This window comes from Syngnathus leptorhynchus, chromosome 1 (genome assembly GCF_054491065.1).
Source record: "Syngnathus leptorhynchus isolate UIUO chromosome 1, UIUO_Slep, whole genome shotgun sequence".
In the NCBI taxonomy this organism is placed as follows: domain Eukaryota; kingdom Metazoa; phylum Chordata; class Actinopteri; order Syngnathiformes; family Syngnathidae; genus Syngnathus; species Syngnathus leptorhynchus.
In genome coordinates, this window is record NC_141195.1 from 16,660,714 (window position 1) to 16,678,163 (window position 17,450).

At 44.3% G+C, this 17,450-nt stretch overlaps 3 protein-coding genes across 4 annotated transcripts; 2 read left to right on the top strand and 1 right to left on the bottom strand.

The window, feature by feature from the left end:
• Nucleotides 1–15: 15 nt before the first annotated feature.
• Nucleotides 16–12,120, top strand: hdac6 (histone deacetylase 6). 2 transcript variants are annotated; one of them, XM_085922378.1, is made up of 29 exons: nucleotides 16–81; nucleotides 1,368–1,457; nucleotides 1,631–1,759; nucleotides 1,993–2,078; nucleotides 2,387–2,471; nucleotides 2,540–2,580; nucleotides 2,670–2,766; nucleotides 2,845–2,942; nucleotides 3,083–3,187; nucleotides 3,412–3,480; nucleotides 3,564–3,690; nucleotides 3,893–3,958; nucleotides 4,036–4,095; nucleotides 4,245–4,334; nucleotides 4,630–4,736; nucleotides 4,850–4,917; nucleotides 5,242–5,374; nucleotides 5,455–5,583; nucleotides 6,098–6,266; nucleotides 6,586–6,791; nucleotides 6,962–7,154; nucleotides 7,303–7,452; nucleotides 8,628–8,805; nucleotides 9,126–9,253; nucleotides 9,342–9,527; nucleotides 9,813–9,929; nucleotides 10,012–10,158; nucleotides 10,322–10,450; nucleotides 10,584–12,120. In XM_085922378.1, the coding sequence occupies exons 2-29, from the start codon at nucleotides 1,368–1,370 to the stop codon at nucleotides 10,650–10,652; spliced, it is 3,252 nt and encodes a 1,083-aa protein (XP_085778504.1). In that variant the 5' UTR covers nucleotides 16–81; the 3' UTR covers nucleotides 10,653–12,120. The 2 variants fall into 2 exon arrangements, with proteins under 2 accessions (XP_085778504.1, XP_085778496.1); XM_085922370.1 differs by lacking the exon at nucleotides 16–81 and having other exon boundaries at nucleotides 719–1,457.
• A 209-nt stretch (nucleotides 12,121–12,329) lies between these two features.
• Nucleotides 12,330–15,480, top strand: lhfpl4b (LHFPL tetraspan subfamily member 4b). The gene is made up of 6 exons (XM_085916370.1): nucleotides 12,330–12,421; nucleotides 12,799–13,059; nucleotides 13,380–13,584; nucleotides 13,710–13,789; nucleotides 13,868–14,015; nucleotides 14,324–15,480. Exons 2-6 carry the CDS (start codon nucleotides 12,835–12,837, stop codon nucleotides 14,350–14,352), a joined length of 687 nt encoding a protein of 228 aa, XP_085772496.1. The 5' UTR covers nucleotides 12,330–12,421; nucleotides 12,799–12,834; the 3' UTR covers nucleotides 14,353–15,480.
• Nucleotides 15,481–15,611: 131 nt separating this feature from the next.
• pcsk1nl (proprotein convertase subtilisin/kexin type 1 inhibitor, like) lies at nucleotides 15,612–17,436 on the bottom strand. Its single transcript, XM_085925192.1, has 5 exons — nucleotides 17,383–17,436; nucleotides 16,687–16,876; nucleotides 16,374–16,548; nucleotides 15,994–16,089; nucleotides 15,612–15,927 (listed from the first exon to the last, which is right to left on the bottom strand). Exons 1-5 carry the CDS (start codon nucleotides 17,434–17,436, stop codon nucleotides 15,612–15,614), a joined length of 831 nt encoding a protein of 276 aa, XP_085781318.1.
• Between the last annotated feature and the right edge of the window lie 14 nt (nucleotides 17,437–17,450).

Sequence of the window (17,450 nt, forward strand, 5' to 3'; positions counted from 1 at the left end):
CATGACCCAAGACGTCCCATTTTTGCGACAATTTGTTGGCGCTCAGGGGCAAAACCAAAACATAAACGCACAGAATTTTCTGTAAGTATGCCCATGTTGTTGTTGTTGTTTTAATATATGTGAATGCCTGTTTGAATATCTACGTGATTACACACGGCCATTAATTGCAGCTTTATTAATATTGAACCTGGCATAAATACTACAAAAATACATCATGTGGGAAATAAAGGTTTGTTTTTTCCCCACAATGTACTATAACGTGCGCACACATTCATGGCCAAGAATCAAGTAACACTAATGACATACTCATAATGATACTGTCATGAGAATTCTTTGATGATGGCTGGCCTGATGATTTGAGGCTGTAGGCGTTTTATTTCGATGTTGCCTTAAGTTCGTCAGTCAGTGTGTGGAATGCTTGGCCATAAGTTGAAGCCTATAGCAGCTCTTGAATGAAAGTGCAATTTGTTGCCGTGTTTGGGAATAAAGCGACTGGATCTATCATCCTTGACAACATGCGCAGATTGCGGTATCGCTCATTCCTGGACAATTAGCGCACATTCCCCAGACAGTGAGTCTCCAGACTCCAGACATTCTTCATTTTCTAGCAAATGTTAAGAATCTCACAACAGTGAAGCACTGTTGTTCTCACAAAACATCAAATGTGACATGTGAGCCCAAAACGCTACTTGTGCAAAACCAGTTAAAAAATGATATACTACATTATGCTTTAAATCAAATCTTCCTGCAGTGTGGTATGACTAAATAAACAGTTCACTCATCCCTTTGTTTGCAGGAAATTGTTGAATGCCGTGCTCTACTTGGTAGCAAAATTTTGTCTCAGTTATTACATGAGCCCCAAACACTGAGCCCTCAAGCACCAAATGTGGGTCGTGGGCATGCTGAACCCTATCTCAGCACTCTTTGGGCAGTAGGTGGGTTACACCCACAATTGCTCGCCAGCCAATTGCAGGGCACACTTAAACAAACAACCATCTGCACTCACACCCACACCAACAGGTAATTTAGAGTGCTCAATCGTTTTTTGGCGTGTTTTTGGAATGTCGGGGGAAACAGGAGTACCCAGAGTAAACCCACTCAGACATGGGGAGAACATGCAAACTCCACACAGAAGGCTTCATTACCTTCTTACAATGATACTCAGTTGAAAACACATTATTTGAGAAGTGGCCCAATATCAGCTGAATTAATCGCCTGCACAATTAATCGATCAGGCCTAAAGTGTTGCTTTGTTTGAATGTAGCAGCTATTAAATAACTTTGATAAGTAAATTCTAGTTGTGTATGCACTGCACATACATACATGTGTTTACTAATATGCTGTTGTTGTGTTCTACCTGGTCTGAGATGTCGTCAGGAACAGATGAATCTTCATCATTGGCATCATCATCATGTGGACTAAAGCCAGTTAGGAGGTCTCCTCGTCTGTCCCCACAGGTAGCTTGAGTGTTTGCTCAATGTTTGATTAAAGTCTTTGAAAAATATGGGTAAAAAAAATAACTTGTTAATGATGAATTGAGGGCCCTGGAATTACTGTCCTCTTGTTAAAGTTTGACAAGTTGTTCTTTGGTCAGGGTTGTTAATGCAGCAGTGTGTATGTGCGCATGTAGGGAGGTGCAGGTCAAGGAAATGAGAAGAAGAAGAAAGGTAGCGCCCTGCAGGAGGCAAAGAAGAAAGGGAAAATGTCAAGGAGCCGAGAAGAGCGAGACAAGGATCTGCAGGTCCAACTGCAGCGGCTGGTGAGCGCAACCAATCGTTTCATAGATAGATCCTTTTGTACTCTGGATAGAAGTAAACAATGGGCACCATATAATGTTTAAGTGTGTGTGTGTGTGTGTGTGTGTGTGTGTGTGTGTGTGTGTGTGTGTGTGTGTGTGTGTGTGTGTGTGTGTGTGTGTGTGTGTGTGTGTGTGTGTGTGTGTGTGTGTGTGTGTGTGTGTGTGTGTGTGTGTGTGTGTGTGTGTGTGTGTAGGACCTGTCCAGCAGGTCGCCTGCCAGCAGGACAGGTTTGGTCTATTCAGAGACCTTCACTCGTCATCACAACCTGTGGGACTCCAAGTAAGCTTACCTGACGTATGTAAATATGTGTCACATGACCATACGTAGGTAGTAATGCAGTATTTGAGGATAAATTGTCTGGGTGACCCCAAACCTTTGAATGCTAGTGTAGGCTTATTCAAGTAATTATTTGGAGGACTACTTTTTACTTTCTTATTTTATTAATTATTCATTTGCTACAAATTTGAGGAAATTTGGACATAGAGCTAGATTTTGATACAAACTATGGCTTTGTACATGTACAGTGTTTCATACGACTGTATGCATGTATTTCATGCATTCTGTTAACGATTGACCTCGGTGTTCAGCCATGCAGAAAGTCCTGCCAGAGTGACGTCCATCATGGAGGAGCTGGACAGACAAGAGCTGTCGTCTCGCTGTGTTCAAGTCCAGGTGAGAGTTTGACTGACCTCCCAACTTCATGCTGAAGCAGGAGAATTAAGCACCTTTGTGTGTTTCAGCCCAGAGCAGCCACTGATGAAGAGCTGTTTCTCGTCCACACGTGAGTTCACCAAAACGTGATACAACTTTGTTTTACGTGTTCTCTGATCAGGTACGTATGGTGTGTGTTGCCACATGTCCTCCCTACAGGAAGCAATACATCGAGCTGATTAAGTCCACCCAGATGATGTCTGAGACAGAACTGCGTCAACTTTCTGACAAATATGATTCCGTTTATATCCATCCTGTAAGAACACACGTGTACACACACACACCTTGGGTGCGAACACAACACACATACATATTTATTGTGTGTGTGTTACAGGAGACCTTCCAGGTGTCCATATTGGGGGTGGGATCAGTGCTCCAGCTGGTAGACCAGGTTTTGACGTCTGAACTGAGGAACGGCTTTGCTGTCATCCGGTATGACCCGAGTGCTCCAAGGAGGTGTTCAGGACTCCCTCATTAACCAATAACGTGTGTGTTGTGTGCGTGTGTGTGTGTGTGTGTGTGTGTGTGTGTGTGTGTGTGTGTGTGTGTGTGTGTGTGTGTGTGTGTGTCAGGCCGCCAGGACATCACGCTCAGTCAAACAAGGCCAACGGTTTTTGTATTTTCAACAACGTGGCCATTGCAGCTCGCTACGCTCAGAACAAATACAAAGTCAAAAGGTATGTCTCTTCTAGGTGGAAAGTGTGGCCAAAAAGTGAGGATTGCTCAACCAGAATGAGCATATTGAACACAGTTAAACGAAAAATAAAATTCGGACTATGGGGTGGAACTTTTTTTGTGAAAATTGTACAAACAATTGGGTTCAACAGTTTCAGTTCTGTTCATCTGTGTTGAGTCTGTTCACACAAGGTTTTTTTTTTTTCTTCTCGCGTGTGTGTGTCAGGGTGTTGATCGTGGACTGGGACGTTCATCATGGTCAAGGTATCCAGTACGTTTTCCAAGAAGACCCCAGGTGACATCTCCTGCATTTCAACACAAAAATAATAAGAGTTGTTCTGTTGAAAACATGTGTTGAAATGTGTGTGCGTGCGTCAGCGTGTTGTACATGAGCGTGCACAGGTTTGAGCAGGGTGCTTTTTGGCCTCACCTGCCAGAATCTGCCAACACCTTTCTGGGCAGCGCCCCCGCCGAAGGACGAAATATCAATCTGGCCTGGGCCACGGTCAGTCACGTCGATTATTCTCTAGCAGCGCTTCACAAACTTAAAAGATCCAGAAATAATTCACAGCATACTTCTCAACAAAACTCTTTCAATAAGTGATAAACAGTTAATTGTGCCTTCTGCCCTCTGCTGGAAGAGCATTTCCTTGTTTTGCCTGTCACCGTCACAAGCTTACTCTCAACTTTGCTGTCTCCTTGTTCAGGCAGGAAAAAGCGACGCAGACTATGTGTGTGCTTTCCAGCAACTGCTACTTCCTGTCGCCTATGAAGTAACGCTCACTGATTTCTCTGCAGATGACTGTTGACATCACACTTGAATATCAAAACATTATCTGTGTGTGTGAAGTTTCAGCCGGAGCTGGTTCTGGTCTCTGCTGGTTTTGATGCTGCACTCGGGGATCCTAAGGTATGACAGAAAAGTGGAAGTTATTAAGAAAAGCTTTTACTGGGCCACTATAGAAGGACAAAATAATGGTCTACGGAATAAACAGCAAAATTCAGTATCCAAATCATATCGTCACACTTCCCAACGTGTGTGGGTGCGTGTTTTTTCAGGGTCAGATGTGCGTAAGTCCTGAGTGTTTCCAGACACTGACACACATGCTGATGTCTTTGGCAGAAGGTCAACTCGTTATGGCTCTTGAGGTAAAAACAAAGATGATGGCTGTTATTCTGTAAATTGCTCAGAATTTTGATTTGGCCTCATGCAGGTATGCGCTTTGTTTTTCATGTGAATTTTCTTGGTGCTGTCACCTCTTGCGCGGACGGTTGCCGCGTCTCCCGAGTCACGTCCGGAGTGACACACATTGTTCAAAAAACCCGCAAAGTAGCGCAAAATGCCAAGGGATTACTGTGTTATATTATAATTAATTAAACTAACTTATAAGAGGACTTATCGTTTCTGTCGTATTTATACAAATGTATTTTTATGTATGTTTAGGGAGGTTACAACCTGCAGATGACAGCAAAGGGTGCTACCGCTTGTGTTCGCGCATTGTTGGGTGGAGCCTGTGGACCAATGGCTTCATCCACTGCACCCTCTGACTGGTACCTGTGACACACACACACACACACAAGCAGTGATACTAATTTGTGTTGTCGAGGGGAATTTTCATAACTGACCCTAGATTTTAAAATAATGACTTGCCTCTGTGTATCAGTGCCCTGAAGTCCATCTCTGAGACCATCTCGGCTCTGTATCCATATTGGACCTCACTTCAAGTCCTGGGTAAAAACACACACAATCGTTTAACTTTGTGGCAGTGTCTATTTCCGATTTCTTCTGTTTTAGTTTATGTAGTAATTTTAAACTAGTCGTTCCAATCTTTAATGAGCCAAGGCACATTTTACATCAGGAACATTTTACAGCATGTCATTCACAAAAAAAGCTACATAGACAAACTGATCATCTTCGTCTCAATTCACTTCAAAATGTACTTAATACTCAATCTGGGCCTGTTCATTGATTAGGAATAGCTGTTCAAAACAGGTGGTGGTTGTATTTCTACCTTTTTGCCAATTTCTCATGTCAGTTGTGTTGTGTCTGCTGTAGAGGGTGATCATCTTGCTGAAGGAAATGTCCTCAGATTAACAGGCAATGAGGAGAGGCCACAAGGTCCACTTGTCATGACAACAGGCTTGGTGTATGACGAAAGAATGATGGAGCACCTGAACCTGTGGGACAGGTGGGCGGCTGGGTCCTTGAGGGTATCCCTCACTGGATTGGATAACTGACGTGGTCCACTCTGCTCCATGTTCTCTACAGGCATCATCCTGAACAGCCACAAAGAATCTTCAAGATCTTCTCTAGACATGAGCAGCTTGGACTGGTGAAACGTTGCCAGCGCATCCCAGCTCGTTTCGCCACCGAGGAAGAGCTCGCCATGTGTCACACGTATGTGACAGCATCCGTGTTGTTAGGCATGAAAACAGGAAGGGGGGGGGGCTCAAGCTGTTGTCGCTGCTGTGACGGGTCACAATTGCAACAGTCCTATTATTATTTTTTTTTAGCTTTTCGGACATTTTTCTTCTAGAGTCACAGGTCAACCTACCCCATGTGACTTGGCACAATGTGAGCTTTAGAAATGATTGCAGGAAATGGAAATCATGCAAAAGTAGTGCAGACTTTGGATACTTTAGATTACTAGAACTGCTGCAACTGAGAGTGTGGGTGGTGGTATTCTCGATGCGCAGAGAGTGAAAAAGAGGAGGGGCCTTGCTATGAGTTGGTATCTCACTTTATAGATAAATTTGGACCTGCGGATTTGTTTGTGTGAGTGAAAACCAGGGCCGACAGACCAGTGAGTGTGTGTTGAAGGGAGCTCCAGTGGCAAAGCTAACGGAGTCAAACAGAATGGTAAACAAACCTAAATAAAACCATGACATTTTGTGTGTGCATGTTTGTTTAGCACTGACCACATCAAGCTGATGAAGTCTACCACTACAATGAAGAGCAGAGATCTCTATAAACTGGGAGAAGAGTTCAACTCCATCTTCATCAACAATCAGAGTTTCCAGTCAGCCCTGCTGGCTGCTGGAAGCTGCTTCAATGCTGTGGACCACATCATGAGTGGACAGGTACCAATCGCTGCATGCCTTCAAACAGGCCCTTATATATCAAGACTGGAGCTCGTTTTCACCTTTCTGGATCTTCGGTCTCTCCTGGACATTGCCTTGAGAGTCAAGACTTACTAAGCTTTGTGTTCTGAAGCTCCTCTTTTCAAAGTCTCAGGGAGAACTCTAAATTTCTCCCTGGGATCTCGCAGTCAAATTCTATGTGACATCACACTGAAAGAGGTTTGCTAATAACACTTTATGGATACGTGGATATGATTGCCTAAGAGTGCAGTACATGTTATTGACATACACATTCATACACAAATTTGTGTGTGTGAAGGTTAGAAGCGGCGTGGCTATCGTGCGTCCCCCTGGTCACCATGCTGAGAGAGAGACAGCATGCGGTTTTTGCTTCTTCAACACGGCGGCACTCGCCGCTCGCTACGCACAGAAGACTTCTCAGCATGCATCTCCACGAGTCTTAATCCTGGACTGGGACGTTCACCACGGCAATGGCACGCAGCACATGTTTGAAGACGACGATAGGTAAAATGTGATGTGATTGGTGTGACCGGCAGTCGTACTAGCTTTTTGAAATTGATTATTCTTGTTTGAACAAATATGATTGGTGTTACTATTATTATCAGCATTGACATTATCATGATGATTGTAAATTTTCACAGAAATGTACAGTTTGTGTGGTTTCCTGTTTGCAGCGTCCTCTACGTCTCACTTCATCGCTATGACGACGGGAGCTTCTTTCCGTCCTCAGAGGACGCCGCCTCGGACCGGGTGGGCGTGGACAAAGGGACTGGCTTTAATGTCAACGTGGCGTGGAGCAACGGCAGGATGGGAGACGCCGATTATCTCGCCGCTTTCCACCATGTTGTCATGCCCATTGCCTCTGAGGTAACACGCACACTTGGTTTTCATCTCATTTCATCTTCTTTTCAACCATAATCTCTTTGCTGCTGAAGAGTACTATAGATTTGTTTAGTGTATAATTTGCCTTGTGCGTAAAGCCAAATAAATCAACATGCCTTGCTTCGATTCACAGTTCAATCCAAGTCTGGTTTTGGTGTCGGCGGGATTCGACGCGGCGCGGGGAGACCCTCTGGGTGGATACCGTGTGACTCCGGAGTGCTATGCCCACCTCACTCACATGCTGATGTCGTTGGCTTGTGGGCGAGTCTTACTCATACTGGAAGTGAGTGATGGTGCTAAATTACGCTGGGAACATTTTAATTGGTATCCAATGTTATGCAGAGGTGTACTTATCACAATTATATAGACAAATAATATTTTATAGTCACTGAGGAGATTGGAGGGGGGGGCAATATTTTCTTCTTACTGAGGGGGGACATAACAGAAAATAACTGGGAAACACTGGGCTGGGTGATACAATTCTTTTTCCACTCGTACAAAAAGTGGGGAACATTATTCAAAACAAGCGATTTTCCCCCCCAAAGCCTAACAGTGCATTAAAATACATCAACTTAATATTACATAAATATTATAAATATAAGTGGTTTTGGAAAATGGATGGACGGACGGATGGATATTGTTTAGGGACAATGCAAAGTTAGTCCTTCCTTTTGGTAAAAATGTGTTTTTTGTCAGAACACGATCCTTTTACAGTCACCTCTAAAAGTATTGGAAGGGCAAATTCAATTCCTTTAATTTTGTTTTATGCCGAAGATCATTTGGGTTTGATGCTGCATTCGAGGAAGTTGGGAAGACGGACTTTTCCATCTTTCGACTAGAAAAAGTGCACTAGAAAGATCGGAGTTGCAAAGCCTGGGGGAAAAAGGACCCCGAGTTCATCAACGGACTTCAATGTGTGATTACTTGAAATTGGCAACCCTATGAAGACACGGTGAATGGTAAAACATAATAATATAGACATAATACATATTTAGCTTTATTATTTATTATATTATTTCAGTCATTGAAAATAACTTCACGTAACACGTGATTTGCACTTGCTGTGTAAAGATGTCATGATCTCCCTGCATTTTGAGGATTTAATATTCCTTTATATAAATGATGGAATTTCTAAACAAGGTTTGCCGGACTTCAAAATGTGTTGTGATGAAGCAGAACAACAAACAATTTATCGGAAGCAGTTTACATTCACCTCGAACACTGAGGTCAGAACTGTGACATTCCGAGTGGGATAAATCCAACTTTCTACCTTCCTTGAATGCAGCATGAGATCAAAAGATAAAGTTGAGACAAGAGCCTTTTTAAAATATAAATTAAAATAATCATCATCATCCTGACATATAAATTTGAGTCAATTAATAAAATGGAAAAATCGCCCAGCTCTAAAATGCTAACTGCTAAACAATGTAACGGGTGACCTGTCGTGTCACGTCACAGGGTGGTTACAACTTGACGTCCATCTCTGATTCGATGGCCATGTGCACGAGCGTGTTACTCGGCGACCCGCCTCCTTCTTTGGAGACGCCCCTCCCTCCAGCTCACCGCTCCGCCGTGGCAACCATTAATGAAGTCATCCGACACCACGCCCCCTACTGGAAGTCGCTGAGGATAAACAGTGAGTCCGGGGGGTCTGCAAATGTCGCCGGTGCAGCTCCAAAGCTTTTTGTGTGCTTCATGGATAAATGGACTAACAAACAAGAACAACACTCCCACATCCTGAATTTAGCCAATATTATTAGTATATCATTATCAGAAGCTAATGCTGTTAATACTGATTTATTTTATTACGCAATTATCATCATTAGCTCATTTTCAGAAATATTTTACATGCAAATTTGACCTATTTTTTAACCTCATCTGGGAATTAGCTGGCCCATGTGCCTGTTTGTGTTGTCTGTTTGCCCCACTTTTGTTTAACTCTTGTTTTTTTCTTAGTCCCAGAATCCCTGCGAGCAGCTATATCGTCCCCAAGCGCTCATCAGAGGCGCAGTGGAAAAGTGAAAGGCAGGAGGTCAAGACAGAGTGATCCAGACAAGCCACCGCTGCCCCCTGTGGGATTGGAGGTCACAGCAGTAATAGCATAAAGACTCAAACATCATCATCTCATTAATGCACAGAGTTGACATTGATTTTGGTATTTCAACTGAACAGGCCAACCACAGTTTGGACCAGCTCACTCTAGGATTGGCCAACTTGGACATCACACAAAGCATGCCGCACCCATCTGACATGGGAGCGAAGTCAACTGAAAAGACATCTGACCAGCACCAATCCATAGCGGAGTCAAATGAAGTTTCACCTAAGCAGAGCCAATCAGCAGAGAGTTCGCAGACGCCGGTAAATTCAAGGTTTTGTGGGCTATGCGTGTCACCAATGAATATTGCCATGGCAACAAGCAACCATCATTCCAGTGGGGACTATGCCAGGGGTGGACAAACATAAGGCACTTTTGATTTTTAATAAAATATTAACCCTTTAAATTAATGCAACAAATATGACATAACTCTTGATAATGCAAATGATCGATGGGCCGGATTAAAAACGGCACCATGTTTTTTGTCGTTACTTGATGGCGTTGCTTTCTTACTTCCTGCCAAACGTATGTCTCGTTATTGCACTCAGATCGTGGTCGTCGCCACACCAGCAGATGATGACCGTGGAGAAGAGCCTGAGCCGCAGGGAGCGTGCGGTTGGTCCAAACCTCAGAGAACTCTGGAGCTGATGAGTGGAGTTCAGATGGTATTATATTCTATTTCTATACTCTGGAATTTCCCACACAGATGAACCTCTAATCTGTGTGCGTGTGTTTTTGTCTCCTCAGGCTCCCATGTACGTGGTGGACCCTCTTTCCTGGTGTCCTCACCTGGACGCCGTCAAGCCCCTGCCCCCATCTGGTATCGATGTCTTCCTGCCCTGTCAGGACTGCGCCTCGGAGGCAGAGAACTGGATTTGCCTCACTTGCTACAAGGTGATGGATAGGTCGATAGAAAAGGTTTCCTGTCTTAGACGTCCTATCACAATAATGTTATTTTCTTATTTTTATCTCATAGTGTTTTCACAATAGAAGTTATCCTAAGTAAGATTTCCATGTGTAAAGCTAATGATGAGGTCACACTTGTCCGTGGCGCCAGGTGGCGTGCGGCCGCTACGTCAACGAGCACATGTTGACGCACGGCGCGATGTCCGATCATCCCGTGGTGCTGAGCTTCTGCGACCTGTCAGTGTGGTGCTACGTGTGCGAGGCCTACGTGCACAACCAGGTGATTTCACACTAACTCACTGATTTATTGATTGATTAATTACCAAATCAAACAAAAAGGACTTTGTTTTGTTTTAGCCTTGTAGTGCTGTTGTTGTGTTACAATAACTGTGTAACCTCACTGGTGCATGCAGGCCGTGTTTGAGGCGAAGAACGCCGCCCACAGCTCCAAGTTTGGAGAGGAGATCCTGCCAAGGAGTTAGGAGAACGAGGACACAAAAGAGATGATTATGAAGAGTGCTCTGACTTTTTATACATTTTGTCATTGTTACAGTGAACCCCAGGCAATTGTTTTGTATCGTTTTACTCCTCCCACATACTTAAAACACATTTAAACTTTTTAAAACAAACTTAAAATTATGAACACACCTGTTTCTCACTTGCCAACTGTCAAGAGGCAACGAAAAAAAAAAGACACCTCCAAATAAGATGCAAAGTACACTTGCATCAAGCTTTTATATTGTATTATTACATGTTTTTATTTGACAAGGAAAGTGTACATCAATGAAAATTTCAGTAGATGTACCGAATTAGCCAAGGGGCGTTTTTTCCTCTGTTGACCCTGAGGCAAGGTGTGTAAAGTGTCTTGCCCAAGGACACAACGACACGTGCCTCGGACAGAGCTGAGTTCGAACCTGGCGACACTCCGGCTTCTGAACGACCCGCTCTACTGCCTGAGCCACATCTCGCTCCCATTTTCTGTTTGCTGCCAAATGAAATGAAGCATTATATGTATATTTAAAATGTTCAACAAAACCATAAAAGAAAACAGGTGGACGTTAGCCAGCCTAAAATACTGACGGAAGCTCACTGTCAGACTGACTCCACAATTTATAAACTTTCAAACATCCGCCGCTTAAACAAACGTGGAGCAGTAACACATACAGTATAAACAGAAACACACAACAATGCTCAAAGTAATTCCTTCATTCTACTCCGTGAAAATTGAGACTATCACTGCATCTTAGTTAGGGAATTTCCTTTCCTCAACTTGAACTTTGGTACAGCACTGAATGTGTGGAAATCAACATTTGGACTGGCCTATATAATTATATAGTAAAACATTCTTTTAAATATCTGCAGTATATTGAGGTTGCCAAGATGAACTGCAATATCGGAGGGGTTCACTGTCAATTTGCCTTTTAGCCAATGAGAATTTTTGACATTAATATGTTGATTGACAAAGGAAACAAAATGAACTTAGTACAACTATTAATATGTTGAAGTTGCTGTGGCAACACTGTTTTTGCGCAATAATGTTTGTCTACAAACTATCAACAATACAAAAGAAAACATTTGTATGTTTTTAAGAGATTCACGTGGGATGATAATTACACAAATTGGTCATTGTTCATGGAGAGCATCTATCCATTTTATTTACTTTTTATTGTCATTAAGGTCGTGGGTGAGTTGGAGTCAAATAGACAAACAATGGACTGATCGGCAGTCAAAGTTGGGCAAATGGGGAAAAACAATAGACAGGTCGCCAAACAAGCCATGGTACATATAGGTAAACAATAGACTGGTTACAATGAAATGCACATACTTGGTTATAATTATTAGAGAAATGTAACTTTTTATATGTGCTTATTCATTTTAAAATGTATTGTCTGGTAATTTATCTGATTACATAATTTGTTAATTGATCATTTGTATCTTAAATAAAAAAACATGAGAGAAATCACTGAATTGGTTAGTTTATTACAAATAATACAATAAATAAATGGTAGTTATTTTTATCTAAATAAACTTGTATATTGACCTTTTTGCGGGGGCCCACTGTCAGCGTTTTTTTAAGATGCCGCTAAAGTTCCTCGTTCCGCCTGCGGGCGTCGCTGTGTTGTAGAATCACTGCCTCCTCGTAGCTACCCAAACTGGCTGGCGGACACGCGCGCTGTTGGACACGGCTGGAACGCGCCTCCGTCCTCGTCTCTCTCGGCCCGCGTGCATGCGAAGCTGCTGCCTGCTGCAGGTTGGTTTTCACGTCTAAAGCAAAAATCAATGCCGGTGATGGCGTCACGCAATGCTGGCGAAATTGCAGTTTTTATTGGAAAAAATCGTGGATATATACTCTAGCAAGACTGCTTCTCATTTGAGCGCTATAAATCAAATGAATTGTGGAATGTGCGTGTCCTCCCCGCGCTTGTGTCGGCTTTGCACCGTTTGGACCACCACTTGCACCCCAAATCGCAATCATTGAAAAATGACAATGAAAATTATTACAGTAGTCTTAAAACGTGTATTGGTGCAAGGCGACATCGGCTAGGGTGAATTAAAAAGAGACAAATGATCATACAAATAATGCATCCTCCATTCTGTGATTTTTTTCCCCCCCAAACCTCCTCCAAGGAAAGCTGAGGAGTCTCGAGACACGTGAGCGCGGTCATGGCGTCGGCGGCGACGCCCGACTTGGGCGACCTGTCCCGCCTGTACCAGACGGAGTTCGTGCGTAGCGCCCGCGCGGTGGGTGCGCTGTGGGCCGTGTGCACGCTATGCTTCGCCATCATCCAGGTGGTTATCCTGGTTCAGCCGTCCTGGATCGGAACCGGCGACGTGCGCCACCTAGGGACGGGGCCTTCCCCGCCCGCTGGAACCCTCGGATTGTTTGAGGTGATTGCAAACTGCATCTTTGCCATCTCAGCCCTGGTCTTCACAGTTGTTTAATATTGGTACGATTGTTACATAAGCAACAAACACTGAGTGCGCAAGTATCAAATTATTTTCAATTGATTTATTTATTTCAACAATTTTACAAAGCGCTTATTATCCTGACGACAGGCGCGGGTGTGCTGAAGCCATACCCAGAAGTCTTTTGGCGGTAGGCAGGGCACTCCATGCAGCCAGTTGCAGGGCAATTATTTTTTGGAAAAAATAGTTGGCTGGATGTCTCCCATACTTTCTTTTCTGTGCACCCTCCCACGTCACGTCAGGTGTGTCTGGAGTCGGACCGGCCCGTTCCAGATTGTCGCGGCCGTCTGTCCAGTCTGTCCCCTTTGCCGTCCTTCCAGTCAGTGGCGGTTCTGGTGGGCATATCCCTGTGGGCGGTTTGGAGCAGCGTGGTTTGTCTGTGCCTCTTCCGATTCTGCAGCGCCGCCACCGTCTACAAAATCTGCGCCTGGCTGCAGCTCACAGCAGGTTTGATTGCTTCTCGTTGGCTCTGACTTCACATGACTTGACTCGAGTCAGACTTAAGTTGCCAATTTTCTGACTCATAGTTAGAGTTGCGCATATATGTAACTTTCTCCCATCTCTGCATTCAGGATTCTGCTTGGCATTAGCGTGTCTGCTATTCCCCGATTCATGGGAGAGTCCAGAGATGAGAGCCCTGTGCGGTGACTCTGTGAGTGATTCAAGACTCGGCTCGATGCGATACGGTCAGCGGTTGACTGTGGCGTGTGTATTTGTGTGTTGCACCCAGGTGGGCAGCTTCTCGTCGGGAAACTGCTCGATCCACTGGGCTTTTATTCTGGCCATCCTTGGCGTTTTGGACGCCGCCATCTTGGCCACGCTAGCATTTGTGCTGGCTAACAGACAAGATGCCCTGCTGCCACCGCTTGGCAAGGAAGGTGCGTTCGTGCACATAGTTGTGCTAGGTCTGAAGGAACAAGCTGACCTAGCACCTGTTTATTGTATGCGTGTGTTTATGTGTTTCCGTTTATTTGTTCATGTATGTTTGTGAATGTGTGTCTCTGACCCATTTTGTGTGTTTTTGACTGTTTGTATGTATTTGTGTGTGAATATCGTGTTTATTTGTCTGTGTGTATGTTTGATTGAGTATAAATATATTTATTGAATATGTTAGAGTATATCGTATTGAATATATTTTTGGTTTGTGTTTGGTGTGTGTTTATGGTGTTGTGTGTGTGTGTTGCAGTGACTACAGGACTGCTGATGTCAGCGTAGACATGGTGTGACATGTCGTCTTTCTCAGACAATGACATCATCATCACAACGACATCATCATGATGTGAAGACACAACGAAAGACAGAACTGTTATTCATGACCTCATTGTGTTCAAGCATGTCAAGTGTTTAGCAGTTAGCGTAGTTAGTTCGCTACCAGTGCTGTGGAGTGTGTTAAGGAGTGACCACACAAGATAACCTTTAGCATAGCTTGTTTCACGACTGATCTTTCGGGGGGGGTTTCCTCTTTGTATGAGCATTCTCACCTTAAACAAAAACCACTGTGTACCTTGCCTTAGTGTGTAGCAACAGTGTGTATCACGTTTCCATAAAAATTGTGTTTTTTATTAGAGTTGGGCGCGTCAGTAAATTTAGCCTGTCCATCATTTTAAAAAAACAGACAGACAGTGTGGTGATTGGTGGAATAAAAACAATATGGGACAATGTCATTGCCGATGAAAGGTAAATACAACACAACTAGCTTCCTTTACCAGCCGCGATGACCTAAAAAAGGAGCAGGCTTGGAGAATGGGAAGCCAAATTGAAACATGGTTAACGATTTGACTTTATTATTACTTTTGATTACATTGTGCCATGTAGGCATGCACACTTGTGGTCACATGACAAGCTGGAGTGCACAAACACAACTGGAAGGAAATAATCACGGAGCTTTGAATGATGTTCTTGGTGGTGCCACTTTGAATTTGACCTTCATCCATACAACGACACAAATGACAATACGATGAGGCAGCCGTGGCCAAGTGGTTAGGCTCGAGCTATTATCTTGTCGTGTGGGGCGTGTCAAGACTTTTTTCAGACCTGATCTTCTCAATGTCTAGACAAGGGCTAGACAAATATAATTGGCCTAATCTGAGCATTTTTTCAATAAAGGCCCGATTGGCGGATATCTTTGAAGATGATCCAGATTATTTTGTGGTGTGGTTTAGATATTTCTTTGTATTAGAGATTTTGTTTTTCCTTCTTTTGATCAAATTCAGCAAAGGCCCAATTCTTAAAGATGACTCTGCGATTGTTTTGTTGTGTGGGGTGTGTTAAAAGTAATCCCCCCCCCCCCCGCTGGTCCTGTTCATGACTGAAGTGGGGTACACACCTACCGATAATCAGGCTTCATTCGAGGATTTTCCTGCCGTTATAATAAAATTTAGCAATGACCCTGTGATGAGAAGATTTCTTGAATACGCATATGTTCATGACAATAAAGATGAATCTGCTCAACACCACTTCCATCATTCCCTTTCCTACTTCCTCATGTGGTTGACAATTTGGTGAAGCAGCACGTGGTTCAGAGCGGCTCTCCGGCGTCGGGCGCCATGTCGCACATTTGCATTTGCCACCGTGTCAAGTTGCTGCCCGTCCTGTTCATCCTCATCCAGCCTCTTCACCCTGAGCAGTGGTTCGTTGCCGGATGGTGGCAGGGCGTCATCACCAAGGGAGCGGCGGCTTCTCTTGTGGGCGCTTCCAGCGGTCTCTATGACAGACAGATCCCGCCGTGTGCGCCGGTTGGAGGGGGCGTAGTCGGCTTTGAGGATTGGAAGGATCCTGGCAAGAAGACGTCTGAGGAGGCGGGATCATGTGATGAGAGTTGCTTGGCTTTCATTTGACTCACCATTGCGTATGTACCTCAAATCATCATCGCTGATGTCTTCGTAGTCATCACCCCGAAATCGGTCAAGCCTTGTCTTTGCCGCCTGGGCTCCACCTACTTGTGGCTCCACCCTGCCAATCACATGTCAGTTTTTAATCTTGAAGAAAAATCTAAAGAATACTTTTTACAGAGTCCAATAAGACGCTCTAGTCTAAAAACTCTCTGATCAATTTCCAAAGACTCTTTCGAGAGTCCAGCCAGTCTGCAAAGAAAACAGTTTGTAAAGAGTTTTGAAAATAGTTTGTAAAGACATCTCAGTAAGTCTGTGGAATTTTGAATTATTCTCTGAATATTGCTATACTCGTATTGATTACATCCCACAATATGTCATTCATAGGGACATCCCATCCATCACCTGTCTAGCAGGGCCTGAAGCAGCTGAGGTGTCCACCAGGCCGCAGGGGGCCTCCCCCGACTTGGACCACGGCCCTGGCTCTGGAAGTCCCCTTCTCCCAGCTGTACAGCCCCAGGAGCAACCAATTGGGCAGCCCCAGCTTGGGCGAGGAGGCGGAGCAAAGATGCCAAGGACGCTACGTGCAAGTGACAGACTCAATTGGATTGCCAATGTCACATGAATATTTATCCTTAGAGGACATTTCAAAATGTTTGTTTAACAAGGATGCCAGGACTTTTGCTACCACGAAGTACGTGTGATGTCATGGTCCAACCTGTTCGCTGCTCCTCCTCCTGCTCCCGCCTCTGAGCCCTCTCCACCAATCGTTGAAGGGCCTGCTCCAAGCTGGGCCCACTCCAGCCGTCTGACCGGTAGTAGGCCGGATGTGACATCATCTCATCACGGTTGTCGTCGTAGGCCAACGGGTTCTGACGGCCGACTCCTATGCGAGCTGCGAGTGCACACTGACAAAGATTGTTTCCCATCAGACCAATAAAAATACATCGCCGACCATCAGCTCTCGTTCATTTTTTATCACTTCACTCCAGCGGTGCTGTACCTGAAGCCTGCTCAGAACAAAAAATTGCCTTGCAGTACACTGCTCTTACCACTACTCCACTGTGCTGCTTCCAATTAATTAGATGTATTCTTTTCTACTAAGCAAATCAAAACTCGTCCTGTATTTACACTTCAAATTATACCATGTTTATCGTCATCATCTTTATTCACACATTCAGACACGCACACACTCCAGGAGACTGTAAAGTCTTGTTGCCATGGGCTACTGCCTCTTGTCACTATGGTGACCAGGAGCTCAAACGCAATATTCGTCAGCATACACGCACACACATCCACACACAAACGCGCAGTTTCCACAAAATGGCAGTCATACAATAATAAAAAAGTAACAAACTGGAAGTAGCCGCTGGAGCATCACGCTGGATCAGAGCAAAGTCACGATAGCGCCTACCTGAGCGGCGTGGAGCAGTGCGACACTGAGCAGTAGGAGGCCAAGCGACGCCATTCTGACCACTGAAC

What these genes read in the sequence shown, in the direction of transcription:
- hdac6 (XM_085922370.1), top strand. Translation starts at nt 1,305, where the DNA reads ATGCACTGCACATACATACATGTGTTTACTAATATGCTGTTGTTGTGT. An exon ending in ACCACATCATGAGTGGACAG is followed by an intron (nt 6,267 to 6,585) that starts GTACCAATCGCT and finishes GTGTGTGTGAAG; the next exon opens with GTTAGAAGCGGCGTGGCTAT. An exon ending in GAGTCTTACTCATACTGGAA is followed by an intron (nt 7,453 to 8,627) that starts GTGAGTGATGGT and finishes GTCACGTCACAG; the next exon opens with GGTGGTTACAACTTGACGTC.
- lhfpl4b (XM_085916370.1), top strand. Translation starts at nt 12,835, where the DNA reads ATGGCGTCGGCGGCGACGCCCGACTTGGGCGACCTGTCCCGCCTGTAC. An exon ending in GAACCCTCGGATTGTTTGAG is followed by an intron (nt 13,060 to 13,379) that starts GTGATTGCAAAC and finishes ACGTCACGTCAG; the next exon opens with GTGTGTCTGGAGTCGGACCG. An exon ending in GCCACCGCTTGGCAAGGAAG is followed by an intron (nt 14,016 to 14,323) that starts GTGCGTTCGTGC and finishes TGTGTGTTGCAG; the next exon opens with TGACTACAGGACTGCTGATG.
- pcsk1nl (XM_085925192.1), bottom strand. Translation starts at nt 17,436, where the DNA reads ATGGCGTCGCTTGGCCTCCTACTGCTCAGTGTCGCACTGCTCCACGCC. An exon ending in CACTGCTCCACGCCGCTCAG is followed by an intron (nt 16,877 to 17,382) that starts GTAGGCGCTATC and finishes AATCTTTGTCAG; the next exon opens with TGTGCACTCGCAGCTCGCAT. An exon ending in CTTCAGGCCCTGCTAGACAG is followed by an intron (nt 16,090 to 16,373) that starts GTGATGGATGGG and finishes TGTGATTGGCAG; the next exon opens with GGTGGAGCCACAAGTAGGTG.